Genomic DNA, 18770 nt, shown 5'->3' with positions numbered 1-18770 from the left:
CCAACCCAACCCAACCCAACCTAACCCAACTCAACCAACCCAACCCAACCCAACTCAACCCAACCAACCCAACCCAACCAACCCAACCCAACCTCCCCAAATCCCACCAGGGGACCCCTCTGAGGACCCCCTCCCCACCCCAAAACCCCGCACCCATGGGTGGGAGGGGACGTGTCGCCGTCACCCGGCGGTGACTCAACTCAACCCAACCCAACCCAACCAACCCAACCAACCCAACCCACCCAACCCAACCAACCCAACCAACCCAACCCAACCAACCCAACCCAACCCAACCAACCCAACCCACCCAACCCAACCAACCCAACCAACCCAACCACCCCAAATCCCACCAGGGGACCCCCCGAGGACCCCCTCCCCACCCCAAAACCCTGCACCCATGGGTGGGAGGGGACACGTCACCATCACCCGGCGGTGACTCAACCCAACCCAACCAACCCAACCCAACTCAACCCAACCCAACCAACCCAACCAACCCAACCCAACCCAACCCAACCCAACCAACCCAACCAACCAACCCAACCCAACCCAACCCAACCAACCCAACCCACCCAACCCAACCGAACCAACCCAACCCAACCAACCCAACCCAACCCAACTACCCCAAATCCCACCAGGGGACCCCCCTGGAGACCCCAAAACCCCACCCCAAAACCCCGCACCCATGGGTGGGAGGGGACGCGTCGCCGTCACCCGGCGGTGACTCAACCCAACTTAACCCAACCAACCCAACCAACCCAACCCAACCCAACTCAACCCAACCCAACCCAACCAACCCAACCCAACTCAACCAACCCAACCCAACCCAACTCAACCCAACCCAACCCAACTCAACCAACCCAACCAACCCAACCACCCCAAATCCCACCAGAGGACCCCTCTGGGGACCCCCTCCCCACCCCAAAACCCCGCACCCATGGGTGGGAGGGGACGCGTCGCCGTCACCCGGCGGTGACTCAACCCAACCCAACCCAACCCAACCCAACCCAACCCAACCAACTCAACCCAACCAACCCAACCCAACCCAACCCAACCCAACCCAACCAACCCAACCCAACCCACCCCAAATCCCACCAGGGGACCCCCTGGAGACCCCAAAACCCCACCCCAAAACCCCACACCCATGGGTGGGAGGGGACACGTCGCCGTCACCCGGCGGTGATTCAACCCAACCCAACCCAACCCAACCAACCCAACCAACCCAACCCAACCCAACCCAACCAACCCAACCCAACCAACCCAACCCAACCAACCCAACCCAACCCAACCCAACCTCCCCCGTTCCCGGCTCCAACATCTCCAGGACTTTTGGGGACGGCGGCACCGCCCCAGAACGAGGGAAGTGCCCACCCCCCATATCTTATCAGCACCGGCGCCGGGGCCGGGCCGGCGGTGCCGCTCCGGAGTTGTCCGGCCAGTTTGGAATTCCTTGGGGAATGTTCACCGGCTCTTCTCACGCCCCTTTTTATTTTAATTATTTAAATATTTTTTATCTTTTCCAGAGGTTTGATAAAAATTGGTGACTCAGGGAATTATTTACCGGCGCTGCCCAACTTTGCGGTGACGGATTCGGGCCACAAAGTCCCGTCGGTCGCCGGATCCGCCTCAGTCGCCGCTCCGGGATCGGCCGAGGATGGAGTTGGGTGGCAGCGTCTTCATCTTCATCCTCCTCCTCCTCTTCATCCCCTCGGAGGCTCTGCCAGGTGAGACGGGGGTGAGGTGGAGGCATCTCCATCCTGACACCTCCAGAATTCCCTTTTTTGGGAATTTTTGGGGTTTTGGCTCTTTTTGGGGATTCTCGGCGATGAGCTTGGAGCACCCAATGCACATTTTTGGGTGCCACCAGGGTGCTCCCTGGGGGTGTCCCCTCCCCTCTGCCCGTTTTGGGATGGGGGTTCTGGTCCTCAAGGAGCAGATTTTGGGGGTCACACCCCGATGTCCCCCCCCGACTTGTGGGTCCTCTCCTGAGGGGGATGGGGTGGGTGACACTGATCCATGGGGAGCGGGGGTGGACCCCCGGGTGCCACTGCAGGGGTGGGGACAGACCCTTGGGTCCCTTTTCCAGTTTGGGGACAGACCCCCAGTTCCCTTTTCCCAGTTTGGGGACAGACCCTTGGGTCCCTTTCCAGTTTGGGGACAGACTTTTGTGTCCCTCCCCCAGTTTGGGGACAGACCCCCAGTTCCCTTTTCCAGTTTGGGGACAGATTTTGTGTCCCTCCACCAGTTTGGGGACAGACCCCCAGTTCCCTCCCCCAGTTTGGGGACAGACCCTTGTGTCCCTTTCCAGTTTGGGGACAGACCCCCAGTTCCCTTTCCCAGTTTGGGGGCAGACCCCCAGTTCCCTTTCCCAGTTTGGGGACAGATTTTGTGTCCCTCCCCCAGTTTGGGGACAAACCCCCAGTTCCCTCCCCCAGTTTGGGGACAGACCCCCAGTTCCCTTTCCCAGTTTGGGGACAGACCCCCAGTCCCCTCCCCGAATTTGGAGACAAACCCTTGTGTCCCTTTTCCAGTTTGGGGACAGACCCCCAGCCCCCTCCCCCAATTAGGGGACAGACCCCCAGACCCTCCCCCAATTAGGGGACAGACCCCCAGACCCTCCCCCAATTTGGGCACACCCCCCAGCCCCCTCCCCCAATTCGGACACCCCCCAGCCCCCTCCCCCAATTTAGGGACAAACCCTTGTGTCCTTTTCCAGTTTGGGCACACCCCCCAGCCCCCTCCCCCAATTTAGTTACACCCCCCAGCCCCCTCCCTCAATTAGGGGACAAACCCCCCAGCCCCCTCACCCAGTTTGGGGACAGACCCTTGTGTCCCTTCTCCAGTTTGGGGACAGACCCCCAGCCCCCTCCCTCAATTTAGTTACACCCCCCCAGCCCCCTCCCCCAATTTGGGGACACACTCTTGTGTCCCTTCTCCAGTTTGGGGACAGACCCCCAGCCCCCTCCCCCTATTTAGTTACACCCCCCAGCCCCCTCCCCGAATTTGGGGACAGACCCTTGTGTCCCTCCTCCAATCTGGGGACAGACCCCCAGCCCCCTCCCCCAATTCAGACACCCCCCAGCCCCCTCCCTCAATTAGGGGACAGACCCCCAGCCCCCTCCCCCAATTTAGGGACACCCTCCAGCCCCCTCCCCGAATTTATTTACACCCCCCAGCCCCCTCCCCGAATTTTGGGACAAACCCTTTTGTCCCTTGTCCAGTTTGGGTCGATCCTCCAGCCCCCTCCCCCAATTTAGTTACACCCCCCAGCCCCCTCCCCCAATTCAGACACCCCCCAGCCCCCTCCCCGAATTTGGGGACAGACTCCAGCCCCCTCCCCCAATTTAGGGACATACTCTTGTGTCCCTTTTCCAGTTTGGGGACAGACCCCCAGCCCCTCCCCCAATTTAGTTACACCCCCCAGCCCCCTCCCCCAATTTAGGGACAAACTCTTGTGTCCTTTTTCCAGTTTGGGTCCATCCTCCAGCCCCCTCCCCCAATTTAGGGACATACTCTTGTGTCCCTTTTCCAGTTTGGGGACAGACCCCCAGCCCCCTCCCCCAATTTAGTTACACCCCCCAGCCCCTCCCCCAATTTAGTTACACCCCCCAGCCCCCTCCCCCAATTTAGGGACAAACTCTTGTGTCCCTTTTCCAGTTTGGGTCCATCCTCCAGCCCCCTTCCCCAATTCGGACACCCCCCAGCCCCCTCCCCAATTCGGACACCCCCCAGCCCCCTCCCCAAATTCGGACACACCCCCCCAGCCCCCTCCCTCAATTAGGGGACAGACCCCCAGCCCCCTCCCCGAATTTGGGGACACCCCCCAGCCCCCTCCCCAAATTCTGACACCCCCATTCCCACCCACCCCACACCCTCCTGTCCCTCGCAGCCCCCTGCGCCAACGGTGGCACCGCGGTGGGCTCCGGCTGCGTTTGTCCCCCCGGTCACTCCGGCCACCGCTGCGAGACCCCCGACCCCACCAGCGCCTGTCGCAACGGTGGCACCGCCGTGGGGACCTCCTGCTACTGCCCCCCGGGGTTTGGGGGACCCCGGTGCCAGCGCCGCGACCCCACCAGCGCCTGTCACAACGGGGCCACCGCCTTCGGGACAATGTGCGTGTGCCCACCGGGGTTCCGTGGGGACACCTGCCAGGAGATGGAGGAGCTCGGGCCGTGCCTCAATGGTGGCACTTTGGAGAAGGGGACGTGCCGGTGTCCCACCACGGCGTGGGGACCGCGGTGCGAGTGCACCAGCACAGGTCCCACCACGGCCATGGAGAAGGTGTACGGCGGTGACACGGTGGGGATGAGCGACACGGTGATGGTCACCACCGCTGGAGGTGGCACCACGGAGGTCACCACCGCTGGAGGTGGCACCACGGATGTGGCATCGAGGAACGTCACGGTCAGACCCGAGGTGGGCAGTGCCACCAGCGTGGGACGTGGTGCTGTGGATGCCACCACCAGTGGTGGCAGCGTGGGAAGGAACGTCATTGTCACCGCTGTGGTTGGTGACACCGCGGTCAGCCATGGGGTGGTCAGCACCAACCACGACGTGGTGACCACCACCAAGAGGGACACAGAGGTCACTGCCACCACAGAGGTCAGCCATGGAGTGGCCGGCACTGACCATGATGTGGTGACCATCATGGAGAGGGACACAGAGGTCACTGCCACCACGGTCAGCCATGGGGTGGCCGGTACTGACCATGACGTGGTCACCATCACCAAGAGGGACACAGAGGTCAGAGCCGGCACTGACCATGATGTGGTGACCATCACCGAGAGGGACACAGAGGTCTCTGCCACCACGGTCACTCATAGGGTGGATGGCACCAACCATGACGTGGTGACCATCACCGAGAGGGACACAGAGGTCACTGCCACCACAGAGGTCAGCCATGGAGTGGCCGGCACTGACCATGACGTGGTGACCATCATGGAGAGGGACAAAGAGTTCGGCGCCACCACGGTCAGCCATGGAGTGGCCGGCACTGACCATGACATGGTCACCATCACCGAGAGGGCCACCAGGGTCAGGGGAAGTGTCCCCATGGCCACCACCACGCCGATGCTGCCGGCGCGCCGGGTGAGAAACGTCACGGCCTCGCCCACGAGGAGCCACGCCAGGGCCACCACCATGGAGGGTGAGACCACAGCCGTGGACGGTGACACCGCCGTCACTCGGTCAGACCTCCTGGAAGGTGACACCACGGCCATGGAGGGTGACACCACGGCCATGGATGGTGACACCACGGTCATGGAAGGTGACACGGAGGCCACCCCCATGGAGGGTGACACCGAGGCCACCCCCATGGAAGGTGACACTGAGGCCACACCAGTGGCCACCATGGTAAGTGACACCAGGGCCACCACTGTGGAAAGTGCCACCGTGACGGTGCCACCAGGACACCTGGGAAGCCACAGCAGGGCCACCACCAGGGCAAGGAACACCACGGCCGTGGGGAACAACAGCAGGGCCACCACCTTGAGAGGTGACACCAGTGTGACCACCATGGAAGGAAGCACCAGGGCCGTGGAGAACCAGACCAGGGACACCACCCTGGAAAGTGACACCAGGGCCACCACCCTGGAAAGTGACACCATGGCCACCACCCTGGAGAGCCACACCCCGTCCACCTTCTCCGTCACCCCTGCTGAGGTCACCTCAACGCCAGCCCCACCCAATGCCACCAACACCATCCTGGATGTCACCCAGAGCTCGCCCAACGCCACCGAAGCCACCAGGGCACTGGCCAACGTCTCCGCTGGGACCACCGGGGACTTCTTCAGCAGCTCCACTGCCCCCACCATGGCCACCATCTGCTTCTTCCTCCCACACGGCGCCAGACCCCCGGCCGGTGGGTGTCCTGGGGGGCCACAGGGGTGGGGTGTCCTCTCTGGGGTCAGGAGGGTCTCCTGGGGTGGGGGTCTCCTTCTCATGGAGCTCCTGGGGTAGGGGTCTCCTTCCTGAGGGTCTCCTGGGGTGGGGAGGAAGATGAGGATGGAGGTTCTGGGGTGTTCTGGGGTGGGGGTCTCCTTCTCATGGATCTCCTGGGGTGGGGGTCTTCTTCTCATGGAGCTCCTGAGGTGGGATCTTCTTCCTGAGGGTCTCCTGGGGTGGGGGTCTCCTTCCCATGGAGCTCCTGGGGTGGGGGTCTCCTTCTTGAGGGTCTTCTGGGGTGGGGAGGAAGATGAGGATGGAGGTTCTGGGATGTCCTGGGGTGGAGGTCTCCTTCTCATGGAGCTCCTGAGGTGGGGATCTCCTTCCTGAGGGTCTCCTGGGGTGGGGAGGAAGATGAGGATGGAGGTCTTGGGGTGGGATCTCCTTCCTGAGGGTCTCCTGGGGTGGGGAGGAAGAGGAGGATGGATGTTCTGGGGTGTCCTGGGGTGGGAGTCTCCTTCCCATGAATCTTCTGGGGTGGAGGTCTCCTTCTCATGGAGCTCCTGGGGTGGGGATCTTCTTCCTGAGGGTCTCCTGGAGTGGGGAGGAAGAGGAGGAGGAAGGTCTTGAGGTGGGATCTCCTTCCTGAGGGTCTCCTGGGGTAGGGAGGAAGATGAGGATGGATGTTCTGGGGTCTCCTGGGGTGGGGGTCTCCTTCTCATGGAGCTCCTGGGGTGGGGGTCTCCTTCCTGAGGGTCTCCTGGGGTGGGGGTCTCCTTCCCATGGAGCTCCTGAGGTGGGATCTTCTTCCTGAGGTGGGGAGGAAGAGGAGGATGGAGGTCTTGGGGTGGGATCTCCTTCCTGAGGGTCTCCTGGGGTGGGGAGGAAGATGAGGATGGAAGTTCTGGGGTCTCCTGGGGTGGGGGTCTCCTCAAGGTTCTCCTCCCATGAACAAAGCCCCTCCACCCATGGTGTCCCCTCACCATGTCCTTGTCCCCACCACTTCCAGTCGTGTGCCGCAACGGCGGCGTGGCCAACCGGACCCGCTGCCTGTGTCCCCCCGGCTACTCCGGCCCCACCTGCGAGACCCCCGACCCCACCGACCGCTGCGCCGGCGGCAGCACCGCCGTGGGCCACCGCTGCGTGTGTCCCCCCGGCCGGACGGGACCTCGCTGTGCCACCCCCGACCCGGCCACCGCCTGTCGGCACGGCGGCACCGCCGTGGGCACCCAGTGCTACTGTCCCCACGGCTTCTCCGGACCCCGCTGTGAAGACCCCAGACCCACCACCACCACCCCCACCACGAGGACGCCGCGCCGGACCAGAGCCACGGCCCGAAGCACCAGGAGAACCACCACCACCACCGTGCCCACCACCAGAGGTTGGTGGCTTTGGACTGGGGTGGGAAGACCCTCCACCCCAAATCCATGGGGATTTTTGGGGTGTTGCCCCTCACCCAAGAGGACACCCCAAGGAGAACCACCACCACCACCACCATGCCCACCACCAGAGGTTGGTGGATTTGGACTGGGGTGGGAAGACCCTCCACCCCAAATCCATGGGGATTTTTTGGGGTGTTGCCCCCCACCCAGGAGGACACCCCAAGGATGGGTGTGGTGGTGGTGGCACCAGAAATTGGAGGTTTTGTGGTTTTCACCCCAAAATTGGGGGTGCAGTGGTGGTGGAACTGGGATGGTGGCTCTGCCTGGGGTGGGAAGACCCTCCACCCCAAATCCATGGGGATTTTTTGGGGGTGTTGTCCCCCACCCAGGAGGACACCCCAAGGAGAACCACCACCACCACCACCGTGCCCACCACCAGAGGTTGGTGGCTTTGGGCTGGGGTGGGAAGACCCTCCACCCCAAATCCATGGGGATTTTTGGGGTGTTGCCCCCACCCAGGAGGACACCCCAAGGATGGGTGTGGTGGTGGCACCAGGAATTGGGGTTTTTGTGCTTTTCACCCCAAAATTGGGGGTGCGGTGGTGGTGGAACTGCGATGGTGGCTCTGCCTGGGGTGGGAAGACCTTCTGCCCCAAATCCATGGGGATTTTGGGGGTGTTGCTCTCCACCCAGGAGGACACCCCAAGGATGGGTGTGGTGGGCCACCAGAAATTGGTGTTTTTGTGGTTTTCACCCCAAAACTGAGGATGAGGTGATGGTGGAACTGGGATGGTGGCTCTGCCTGGGTTGGGAAGACCTTCTGCCCCAAATCCATGGGGATTTTGGGGGTGTTGCTCTCCACCCAGGAGGACACCCCAAGGATGGGTGTGGTGGTGGTGGCACCAGGAATTGGGGTTTTTGTGGTTTTTACCCCAAAACTGGGGGTGAGGTGATGGTGGAACTGGGATGGTGGCTCTGCCTGGGGTGGGAAGACCCTCCACCCCAAATCCATGGGGATTTTTTGGGGGTGTTGTCCCCCACCCAGGAGGACACCCCAAGGAGAACCACCACCACCACCACCGTGCCCACCACCAGAGGTTGGTGGCTTTGGGCTGGGGTGGGAAGACCCTCCACCCCAAATCCATGGGGATTTTTGGGGTGTTGCCCCCACCCAGGAGGACACCCCAAGGATGGGTGTGGTGGTGGTGCCACCAGAAATTGGTGTTTTTGTGGTTTTCACCCCAAAATTGGGGGTGCGATGATGGGGCACCAGAAATTGGAGGTTTTGTGGTTTTTACCCCAAAATTGAGGGTGCGGTGATGGTGGAACTGGGATGGTGGCTCTGCCTGGGGTGAGAAGACCCTCCACCCCAAATCCATGGGGATTTTTGGGGTGTTGCCCCTCATCCAGGAGGACACCCCAAAGATGGGTGTGGTGGTGGCACCAGAAATTGGAGGTTTTGTGCTTTTCACCCCAAAATTGAGGATGAGGTGATGGTGGAACCGGGATGGTGGCTCTGCCTGGGGTGGGAAGACCTTCTGCCCCAAATCCATGGGGATTTTTGGGGTGTTGCCCCCCACCCAGGAGGACACCCCAAGGATGGGTGCGGTGGTGGGCCACCAGAAATTGGTGTTTTCGTGGTTTTCACCCCAAAACTGAAGATGAGGTGATGGTGGACCCAACTGGGTGGAACTGGGAGGTGGATCAGGGGGTCCTGGTGACCTCGCCGTGGTCTCCACCACCTCGTGTCCCCCACAGACCCGTGCCTGAACGGGGGGTTCTGGATGGGCACGGCGTGTCTGTGTCCCCCCAACATGGACGGTCCCCGCTGCGAGTTCGGTGCCACCACCATCAACCTGACGGCAGGTGAGCGGTGGGGACACACCCACCCGTGACCCCCTGTCCCCTCCGAGGTGTCCCCGTGTCACCCTCACGCCCCGTGCCCACAGAATTGGGTCCCTCCGTGACGATGATGGCGCGTGTCACCAACCGGGACTTCTCGGAGGACATGAGGGACGCCGCGTCCCCCGGCCACCGGCGCTTCGCCGAGGAGTTCAGCCGGACGGTGAGAGGCCGTGGTGGGACCTGCTGGGCTGGGGACACTCCAAGGGACCCCCGGGTCACCTCAAGGAACCGTCCCAAGGGTCCATCCCAAGGGTCCATCCAAAGTGTCCATCCCAAGTTCCATCCCAAAGGTCCATCCCAAGGGTCCATCCCAAGTGTCCATCCCAAGGTTCCATCCCAAGGGTCCATCCCAAGTGTCCATCCCAAGTGTCCATCCCAAGTTCCACCCCAAAGGTCCATCCCAAGTTCCAAGGTTCCATCCCAAGTGTCCATCCCAAGTTCCACCCCAAGTGTCCATCCCAAGTTCCACCCCAAAGGTCCACCCCAAGTTCCACCCCAAAGGTCCATCCCAAGTTTGAAGGTTCCATCCCAAGTGTCCATCCCAAGTTCCACCCCAAAGGTCCATCCCAAGGTTCCATCCCAAGGGTCCATCCCAAGTTCCACCCCAAAAGTCCATCCCAAGTTCCAAGGTTCCATCCCAAATGTCCATCCCAAATTCCAAGGCTCCATCCCAAAGGTCCATCTCAATTTCCATCCCAAAGGTCCACCCCAAGTTCGAAGGTTCCATCCCACGGGTCCATCCCAAGTTCCATCCCAAATGTCCATCCCAAGTTCCAAGGTTACATCCCAAGGGTCCATCCCAAGTTCCAAGGGTCCATCCCAAGTGTCCACCCCAAGTTCCACCCCAAAGGTCCATCCCAAGTTCCAAGGTTCCATCCCAAGGGTCCATCCCAAATTCCACCCCAAAGGTCCATTCCAAGTTCCACCCCAAAGGTCCATCCCAAGTTCCAAGGTTCCATCCCAAGTTCCATCCCAAGTTCCAAGGTTCCATCCCAAGTTCCATCCCAAAGGTCCATCCCAAGTTCCAAGGGTCCATCCCAAGGGTCCGTCCCAAGGGACCCCCAGGATCACCCCAAGGAACCATCCCAAGGGATCCACCAAGGACACCTCGGTCCACCCCAAGGGTCCATCCCAGGTGTCCATCCGAAGGACCCGCAGGATCACCCCAAGGTTCCACTACAAGGACCCCCAGGACCACCCTAAGGGGACACCCCTAGGGACCCTCAGGACCACCCTAAGCGACCCCCAGGACCATCCCAAAAGACCCCCAGGACCCTCCCAAAGGACCCCTGGGACCACCCCAAGGTTCCACCCCAAGGGAGCACCTGAGAACCTCACAGGTGACCCGTGTCCCTCTGTCCCCAGATGGACGGGATCTACCGGAACGTGTCCGGCTACCGCGGGATCAGCGTCCTGAGCCTGAGGTGGGCGAGGGACCAGGGGTGGGATGGGGTGAGATGGGGTCCATGGGATCCATGGGATGGAGATGGAGATGGAGATGGAGATGGAGATGGAGATGGAGATGGAGATGGAGATGGAGATGGAGATGGAGATGGAGATGGAGATGGAGATGGAGATGATGGCGATGGAGATGGGATGGGATGGGATTCATGGGATCCATGGGATGGAGAAAAACCTCTGGGATGGGTGAGGAACATCTGGGATGGGTGAGGAACATCTGGGATGGGATGGTATCCATGAGATGGGATGGGGTGGGATGGGATGGGATCCATGAGATGGGATCCATGGGGTGGGGTGGGATGGAGAAAAACCTCTGGGATGGATGAGGAACATCTGGGATGGGTGAGGAACATCTGGGATGGGATCCATGAGATGGGATCCATGGGGTGGGATGGGATGGAGAAAAACCTCTGGGATGGATGAGGAACATCTGGGATGGGTGAGGAACATCTGGTATGGGATCCATGAGATGGGATCCATGAGATGGGATCCATGGGGTGGGATGGGATGGAGAAAAACCTCTGGGATGGGTGAGGAACATCTGGGATGGATGAGGAACATCTGGGATGGGTGAGGAACATCTGGGATGGGATGGGATCCATGAGATGGAAACCATGGGGTGGGATGGGATGGAGAATAACCTCTGGGATGGGTGAGGAACATCTGGGATGGGTGAGGAACATCTGGGATGGGTGAGGAACATCTGGGATGGGAAGGGATGGGATGGGATGGGACGGGATGGGATCCATGAGATGGGATCCATGGAGTGGGGTGGGATAGAGAAAAACCTCTGGGATGGGTGAGGAACACCTGGGATGGGTGAGGAACATCTGGGATGGGTGAGGAACATCTGGGATGGGTGAGGAACATCTGGGATGGGATGGGACGGGATGGGATGTGGCAGCTGAGGACCCCCAAGCCCTCAAGCCCCAGCCCTTCTCCTCGCAGCCGCGGCAGCGTCGTGGTGAATTTCCGCGTCCATCTGCGGCCCCTGCCCGGCACCGCCAGCCTGGAGCGCCGAGCCCTGGAGCTGCTGGCGGTGGCCAACGCCGCGTCCCAACCCCACAACTGCAGCACCTCGGCCGGTAGGTGACCCCCACCTGCTCCTCACCATCTCTGGTGACCCCCCATGACCACCTCGTGCTCTCCCCTCTCCCAGACGGGCTCTGCTTCACCGCCACCTCCGCCAGAGCCACCAGAGCCGCCACGCTGGCGCTCAACGCCACCGGTGAGTGCGGCCCGGGGACACCTGAGGACACCACGGGGGGTGGGGTGGGGACAGGGGGACTCTTGACCGGGGTTTGGCTTCTCCAGAGCTCTGCCGGAAGCACGCGCCGGCCAACTTCAGCCGGTTCTACTTCCCGTACCGCACGGCCAACGGGCTCCTCTGCGTCACCAACTGCACCCTCAACGTCCCCGGCTCCTTCGACTGCCACCGCGGGCTCTGCCGGCTCACCCTGGACGGGCCCCGGTGCTTGTGAGTTGGCCAAGTCCACCCCGGTCATGTCCATTGGTCCCACCTTAAGGTGGGCCTTGAACTTCAACCTGGGCTGAAATGTCCCCTCAAGGCCAAAGAAGTTGAATCCCAATGTTTGACCCCAAATTTGAGCTCTTGGCTTCAACTCCCCAGTGTTTGATGGGCAAGGTCCCACCAGAACCCAAAACTTGGACCTTCAGCCCAAAACCTTGACCCCAGTGGTCCAAGCCTTGGTCCTGTCAAGTCCTGCCCTTCAAACCCAACCCTGGACCCTCAAATCCAACCCTTGACCCCCAAACTCAGCCCTGGACCCCCAAACTCAACCTTGACCCCCAACACCCAACCCTGGACCCCCAAACTCAACCCTGGACCCCCAAACTCAACCTTGACCCCCAAACCCAACCCTTGAAACCAACACCAAAGTCTTGACCACCGACACCTGGCCCATGACCACCAAACTCAACCTTGACCCTCAAAGTCAACCCTTGACCCCCAACACCCAACCCTGGACCCCCAAACTCAACCCTGGACCCCCAACACCCAACCCTGGACCCCCAAACACAACCTCGGACCCCCAACCCCCAACCCTTGACCCCCACACCCAACCCTTGACCCTCAAACTCAACCCTTGACCCCCCAAACCCCTTGACCACCCCCCTCAAACCTCAACCCCAACCCAAGGTCACGGTGGTGGATCTCCAGGGAAGGTTCCAGGGGGTTCCTTGGAGGATCCCACCCCCAGTGCCCACCTTGGAGGGGGTGAGGACCCTTCCCATGATTGTCCCCTCCCCCTCCAGCTGCCCGGACCTGCCCTGGTACCTCTCGGCCGGCGACCGCTGCCAGACCCACATCAGCAAAGTGGGGCTGGGGTTGGGCGTGGGGCTGGGGCTGGGCCTGACCATCCTCATCCTCCTCATCCTCTGCATCGTCCTCACCGTCCGCTTGGCCCGAGGGAGGAACAAATCACCCGGACCGAGGTGAAAACCCTGGTGGGGGTCACGGGGAGGGGATTCGGGGTGCTCAAAACCCAAAATTTTGGGGTTCAACAGCTTTGCCCCATGGGGTGGGGTGGGAGGGTTGAGACCCCACCACCTCCAGCCCCCTCAAACTTCTCCGGCTCCACAGCGCGGCCACCGAGGACACTTGGCCGGACGGGGGTCGCAACAGCCGCGTCACCGGGATCTACCACGTCAACGGCAGAGGCGGCGGCGCCGGGAAAGGTGGGACACCAAACGGGCGGTGAAACCATCGCCGGAAAAAGGGAAAATCCACCCAAAATCCTCATGGGGTCACGGTGGTCCTCCTCCTCATCCTCTTCCTCCTCGCAGGTCCCTACGGATACAACACCTACAAGCCCAGCTCGGAGGTGGCCGACCCCCCGGCGTCGGTGGGTGACGCGGTGACATCGTTTTGGGGAGGGGTCCTCAGCCTAAGATTGACCAGAGCCCAAATTTTGACCCCAAAACCCAAACTGTGACCCCGAAACCTTGACCACTCACCTCAAAATATCCAAGGCCTCAACTGTGACCTCACAACCCCAATTTCGATCTCCAGAACCCAAACCGTGACCTCAAAACCCCAAACTCAACCCCAAAACCCCCATCTCGACCCCCAAAACCCAAACTGTGACCTCACAACCCCAATTTCGATCTCCAGAACCCAAACTGTGACCTCAAAACCCCAAAGTCAACCCCAAAACTCCCATCTAGACCCCCAAAACCAAAACTGTGACCTCAAAACCCCAAAGTCAACACCAAAACCCCCATCTCGACCCCCAAAACCAAAACCACGACCCCAAAACCTCCAACTTTGACCCCAACTTCCCCAATTTTGAACCCAAACTCCCAACTCCAGCCCAATTCCCAAATTTTGAACTTCAAACCCCCAATTGTGACCTTCAAACCCTCAACCTCGACACTCAGACTCCCACCCTTGACCTCACATCCCCAACTTTAACCCCCAAAACCCCAATTGTGATGCCCCCAAACCACAACTTTGACCTTCAAAACCCCGATTTTGACCCCAAACCTCCAATTTTGACCCCAAACCTCCAATTTTGACCCCAAACCTTAACCCTCGGCCCCCTCCTCGTTTTTCAGGTGGTGGCAGAAGGTGCAGCAGCCCTGTGACCTCCCCCATACATGGGAGGGGGTGACCAAGATGCCCCCCAAGACCGAAGCCCTCGGAACCCTCATTTTTGGGGAAAAAAAAGCTGGAATCAGGATCCTCTATGAGAGAGGAGAAGTCCTCCCATGCTCTTTTTTGGGGGGTTTCTCCTTGGAGAGGACATCTTGGGGGGGTTTGGGGTTGGATCCAGATTTGGGAGCGTCACCAGAGGTGGAAAATCCTCATCTCCACGGAAATTATATTTATTAACGTATTTATTTCATCTCCTGAAAAATCGCCTGAAAAAGGGGGGGGATCCCCAAAAGAAGGGGGGCAGTGCTGATGACCCCTTTGGGGGTCAAAATTTGGGGCTGGGGGTCACCAGTGGGGGTTTTGGGGGTCAAGATTGGGGTTTTGGGGGTCAGGGTTGGGGGATTTGATATCACGGCTGAAGTTTGGGGTTAAAAAAGGGATTTTTGGATGTTAAGATCGGGGTTTTGAATGTTCAGATTGGAGGTTTGGGGGTTGGGGCTCCAGATTGGGAATTTTAGGGTTGAGGTTGAGGTTTTGGGGTCACAATTGGCATTTTGGGGTCAAGTTTGGGGGTCTGGAGGACACAGTTGAGTCTTTAAAGCCCAAGGTTGGATTTGGAAGCCCAGGTTGGGTTTTGGGGTTTGGGGCGTCGCTTTGGGGGTTTGAACGTCAAAATCAGAGTTTTGGGGTTGAGATTGGAGGTTTGGGGTCACAGTTGGGATTTTTGGGGGTCGTGGGTGGGGTTTGAGGGCCGAAGGGGGTTTGGAGGGAATTCCCAACCCCAACACAACCAACCAGGACCGAAACCAACGCACAAGGACCCAACCGCCACCGGAGAAGGAACAAATCCCACAAAACGCCCCTTTGCCAAACACCGGCGGGGCGGAACCCCCTAATCCAATAAAATCTGACCTCCTGCCACCCCAAAATTCCAATTCCCACCCTTCCCACCGCTCCCAGAGCTCTGGAAAAAAAGAGATGTTTGTTTTCTGGGTGGAAAAAGCGCCGTCACCACCCGCCGGCTGCGCGGGAGCGGCTGGAAAAGCAAGAAAAGGGCGGCCAAAGAGTTTGGGGTTGGTCCTGAGGGGTGGGGGGTCTCCAGGGGGTCCCCAATTTCCCTCAGGGGATTTTGGAAGGGTTTGGGATGTTGGTTTTGACCACCCGAGTCTCCTCTTGGGGTGGGGTTTGGTTGTTGATGCCCAGTGGTGAACGATGATGACCCAACCATGACCCAACCATGACCCAACCATGACCCAACCATGACCCAACCATGACCCAGGGGGTCTCCACGGGGTTCCTGATGGTCCTGGAAGAGCTTTGGCCACTCCATGGCTGCGTCACCGACGAGGGTGGGAGGTTTGGTCCCTTCCCAGCTCCGGGGTCAAAGGTTCCTTTCCCATCGTTTCTTCCCGCGTCACCGTCGGCTCCGAGCGCGTTCCGGCTCTGGCATGGTGCCGGTGGAGGAGCCGCCATGGGGAAAATGAAAGTTTCCATCTTTTATCTCCATTTTTTCCTCCTCCTTTTCATCCCTGAAGGAAAAACGGGTGAGTTGGGCCAGGAAATGAATTTTTTGGGATTATTCTGGGGGAAAAAAAGGTGGGATGGGAGGTGATGTTGTCTCCTCTTGGGATTTTTAGCGGAGAATCCCCCGGGGAAAGGTGGGTTCACCCCATCTCCTCCATTCCCTGGATTAAATTTCCCTCTCCGGGGTCTCATCCCACTGTGGGGTGAATTGGAAATGGGTCGGGGGTCCCTGGGAATGGGTTGAGGGTCCATGGAAATGGGTCAGGGGTCCCTGAAAATGAGCCAGTGGTCACTGGAAATGGGTCAGGGGTCACTGGAATGGGTCAAATGTCCATGGAAATGGGTCAGGGGTCTCTGGAAATGGGTCAGGGGTCTCTGGAAATGGGTCTGGGGTCCATGGAGATGGGTCAGAAGTCCATGGAGATGGGTTGGAGTCCATAAAATGGGTCAGGGGTCCATGGAAATGGGTCAGGGGTCTCCGGAAATGGGTCAGGGGTCCCTGGAGGAGGGTCAGGGGTCTCTGGAAATGGGTCAGGGGTCTCTGGAGATGGGTCAGGGGTCCATGGAATGGGTCAGGGATCTCTGGAAATGGGTCAGGGGTCCCTGGAGATGGGTCAGGGGTCCCTGGAGGTGGGTCAGGGGTCCATGGAGATGGGTCAGAAGTCCATGAGAGTGGGTTGGAGTCCATGAAATGGGTCAGGGGTCCATGGAGATGGGTCAGGGGTCCATGGAAATGGGTCTGGGGTCCATGGAGATGGGTCAGAAGTCCATGGAGATGGGTTGGAGTCCATGGAAATGGGTCAGGGGTTTCTGGGGAGGGGTCAGGGGTCCATGGAATGGGTCAAATGTCCATGGAGATGGGTCAGGGGTCTCTGGAAATGGGTCAGGGGTCCCTGAAGATGAGTCAGTGGTCACTGGAAATGGGTCAGGGGTCCATGGGAGTGGGTCAGGGGTCTCTGGAAATGGGTCAGGGGTCTCTGGAGGTGGGTCATGGATCTCTGGAATGGGTCAGGAGTCCATGGAGATGGGTCAGGGGTTTCTGGAGATGGGTCAGGGGTCTCTGGAAATGGGTCAGGGGTCCATGGAGATGGGTCAGGGGTCCCTGGGAATGAATTGGGGTCTATGGAAATGGGTCAGGGGTCTCTGGAAATGGGTCAGGGGTCCACGAAAATGGGTCAAATGTCCATGGAAATGGGTCAGGGGTCCCTGGAGATGGGTCAGAAGTCCATGAGAGTGGGTTGGAGTCCATGGAAATGGGTCAGGGGTCCATGGGAGTGAGTTGGGGTCTATGGAAATGGGTCAGGGGTCCATGGGAGTGGGTCAAAGGTCCTGAGGGTTGTGGGGGGAACCTTGGTCCTTTTTGGAGGTGTGGAGGAGCTGGGGAGGTCCAGGCAGGGATGGACCTGCTGATGGTGACACCCCGCACCCCCTGACCCATCCCCAGGGCTGAGCAGAAGATGATGGAGAATTGGTACCAGAACATCAGCGAGGAGTGGAGCCCTCAAGGAAACTTCACCTTCCGGAACCAAGGTGGGCGTGGAGTGGGTGGGGGGTCTCTGGAGTTGGTTTGTGCCCACCATCCCCACCCCAAGCACCACCACTGAACCCTCCTGTCCCACAGGTGCCCAGCTCAAGGATGACCATCCAGTCCACCTTGAGGCCGTGGACACGTCGGTGCCGGTGAGTTCCTCCTGTCCTCCTGCCATGGTGGGACCAGGGCAGTGGGGACACCCCAGATGTTCCTGACACTCCGTTTTCCCCCGGATCTTCTCCGGCGGCCAACAGATCCAAATCCCACGGCCGCAGAAGTTCATCACGCAGCTCTGAGACATGGTGGGGTGGTGATTTCCACCACCAGAACTTCACCATCATTGTCATCGACATAGACATTGACATCAACATCATCATCATCAACATGAACAACATCAAGATCATCACCATCATCATCACCATCATCACCATCATCATCACCATCATCATCACCATCATCCCCATCACCAACCCCATGGAACAAGGTTCCCCCCCCAGCACTGCAGGACAACCTGGACCTTCTCCTGGGTGTCACCTTGACCCCCTCCCTCATCTTCATCCTCTTCCCCTGTCCCTCATCCTCTTCCTGTGAGAACTTTTAGGTCATGACCCCATTTTTAGGATGTGGGGACCTCACCTCCAGCAGCACTTTTGGGTCCTGACCCCACCTGAAAGGTCATGTCCCCACCTCCAAGGTCATGTCCCCATCTCCAAGGACATGTCCCCACCTCCAAGGACATGTCCCCACCTCCAAGGTCATGTCCCCATCTCCAAGATCATGTCATGTCCCCACCTGAAAGGCCATGTCCCCACCTCCAAGGTCATGTCCCCATCTCCAAGTCATGTCCCCACCTGAAAGGTCATGTCCCCATCTCCAGGGTCATGTCCCCACCTCCAAGGTCATGTCCCCACCTCCAAGGTCATGTCCCCATCTCCAACGTCATGTCCCCATCTCCAAGGCCATGTCCCCACCTCCAAGGTCATGTCCCCACCTGAAAGGCCATGTCCCCACCTCCAAGGTCATGTCCCCATGTCCAAAGTCATGTCCCCACCTCCAAGGTCATGTCCCCACCTGAAAAGTCATGTCCCCACCTCCAGGGTCATGTCCCCACCTCCAAGGTCATGTCCCCATCTCCAAGGTCATGTCCCCCCCTCCAAGGCCATGTCCCCATCTCCAAGGTCATGTCCCCACCTCCAGGGTCATGTCCCGACCTCCAAGGCCATGTCCCCATCTCCAAGGACATGTCCCCACCTGAAAGGTCAGTCCCCACCTCCAAGGTCATGTCCCCACCTCCAAGGTCATGTCTCCACCTCCCTCCCTCCCCAAATTCAAGGGTGAGGACCCCCCACCCCAAAAACGAGGCTGGACCCTCTCCTTCTCAATGAAGTCCCTCAAACATCTCTGGTGTTACTGGTTTGTACTGGGACAACCTCGGTGACAGCTTGGGGAGGGGACAAACATCTCCAGGCAC

At 59.8% G+C, this 18770-nt stretch overlaps 1 protein-coding gene across 1 annotated transcript; it reads left to right on the top strand.

The window, feature by feature from the left end:
• The first annotated feature begins 1437 nt into the window (after window positions 1-1437).
• LOC121468488 (uncharacterized) lies at window positions 1438-14485 on the top strand. The gene is made up of 14 exons (XM_072920528.1): window positions 1438-1721; window positions 3887-5857; window positions 6890-7707; window positions 8308-8359; window positions 9021-9128; window positions 9212-9327; window positions 10533-10591; window positions 11577-11713; window positions 11788-11856; window positions 11943-12105; window positions 12903-13082; window positions 13231-13325; window positions 13434-13492; window positions 14205-14485. Exons 1-14 carry the CDS (start codon window positions 1652-1654, stop codon window positions 14232-14234), a joined length of 3927 nt encoding a protein of 1308 aa, XP_072776629.1. The 5' UTR covers window positions 1438-1651; the 3' UTR covers window positions 14235-14485.
• Window positions 14486-18770: the final 4285 nt, after the last annotated feature.

Source organism: Taeniopygia guttata, chromosome 32 (assembly GCF_048771995.1).
Source record: "Taeniopygia guttata chromosome 32, bTaeGut7.mat, whole genome shotgun sequence".
In the NCBI taxonomy this organism is placed as follows: domain Eukaryota; kingdom Metazoa; phylum Chordata; class Aves; order Passeriformes; family Estrildidae; genus Taeniopygia; species Taeniopygia guttata.
This window is presented reverse-complemented; position numbering and strand designations above follow the sequence as displayed.

Bases quoted from the DNA above. Each gene is read 5' to 3' on its own strand.
- LOC121468488 (XM_072920528.1), top strand. From the start codon at position 1,652: ATGGAGTTGGGTGGCAGCGTCTTCATCTTCATCCTCCTCCTCCTCTTC. The intron at 7,708-8,307 runs GTGGCTTTGGGC...TCCCCCACCCAG, and splicing joins GTGCCCACCACCAGAGGTTG to GAGGACACCCCAAGGAGAAC. The intron at 9,328-10,532 runs GTGAGAGGCCGT...CTCTGTCCCCAG, and splicing joins CCGAGGAGTTCAGCCGGACG to ATGGACGGGATCTACCGGAA.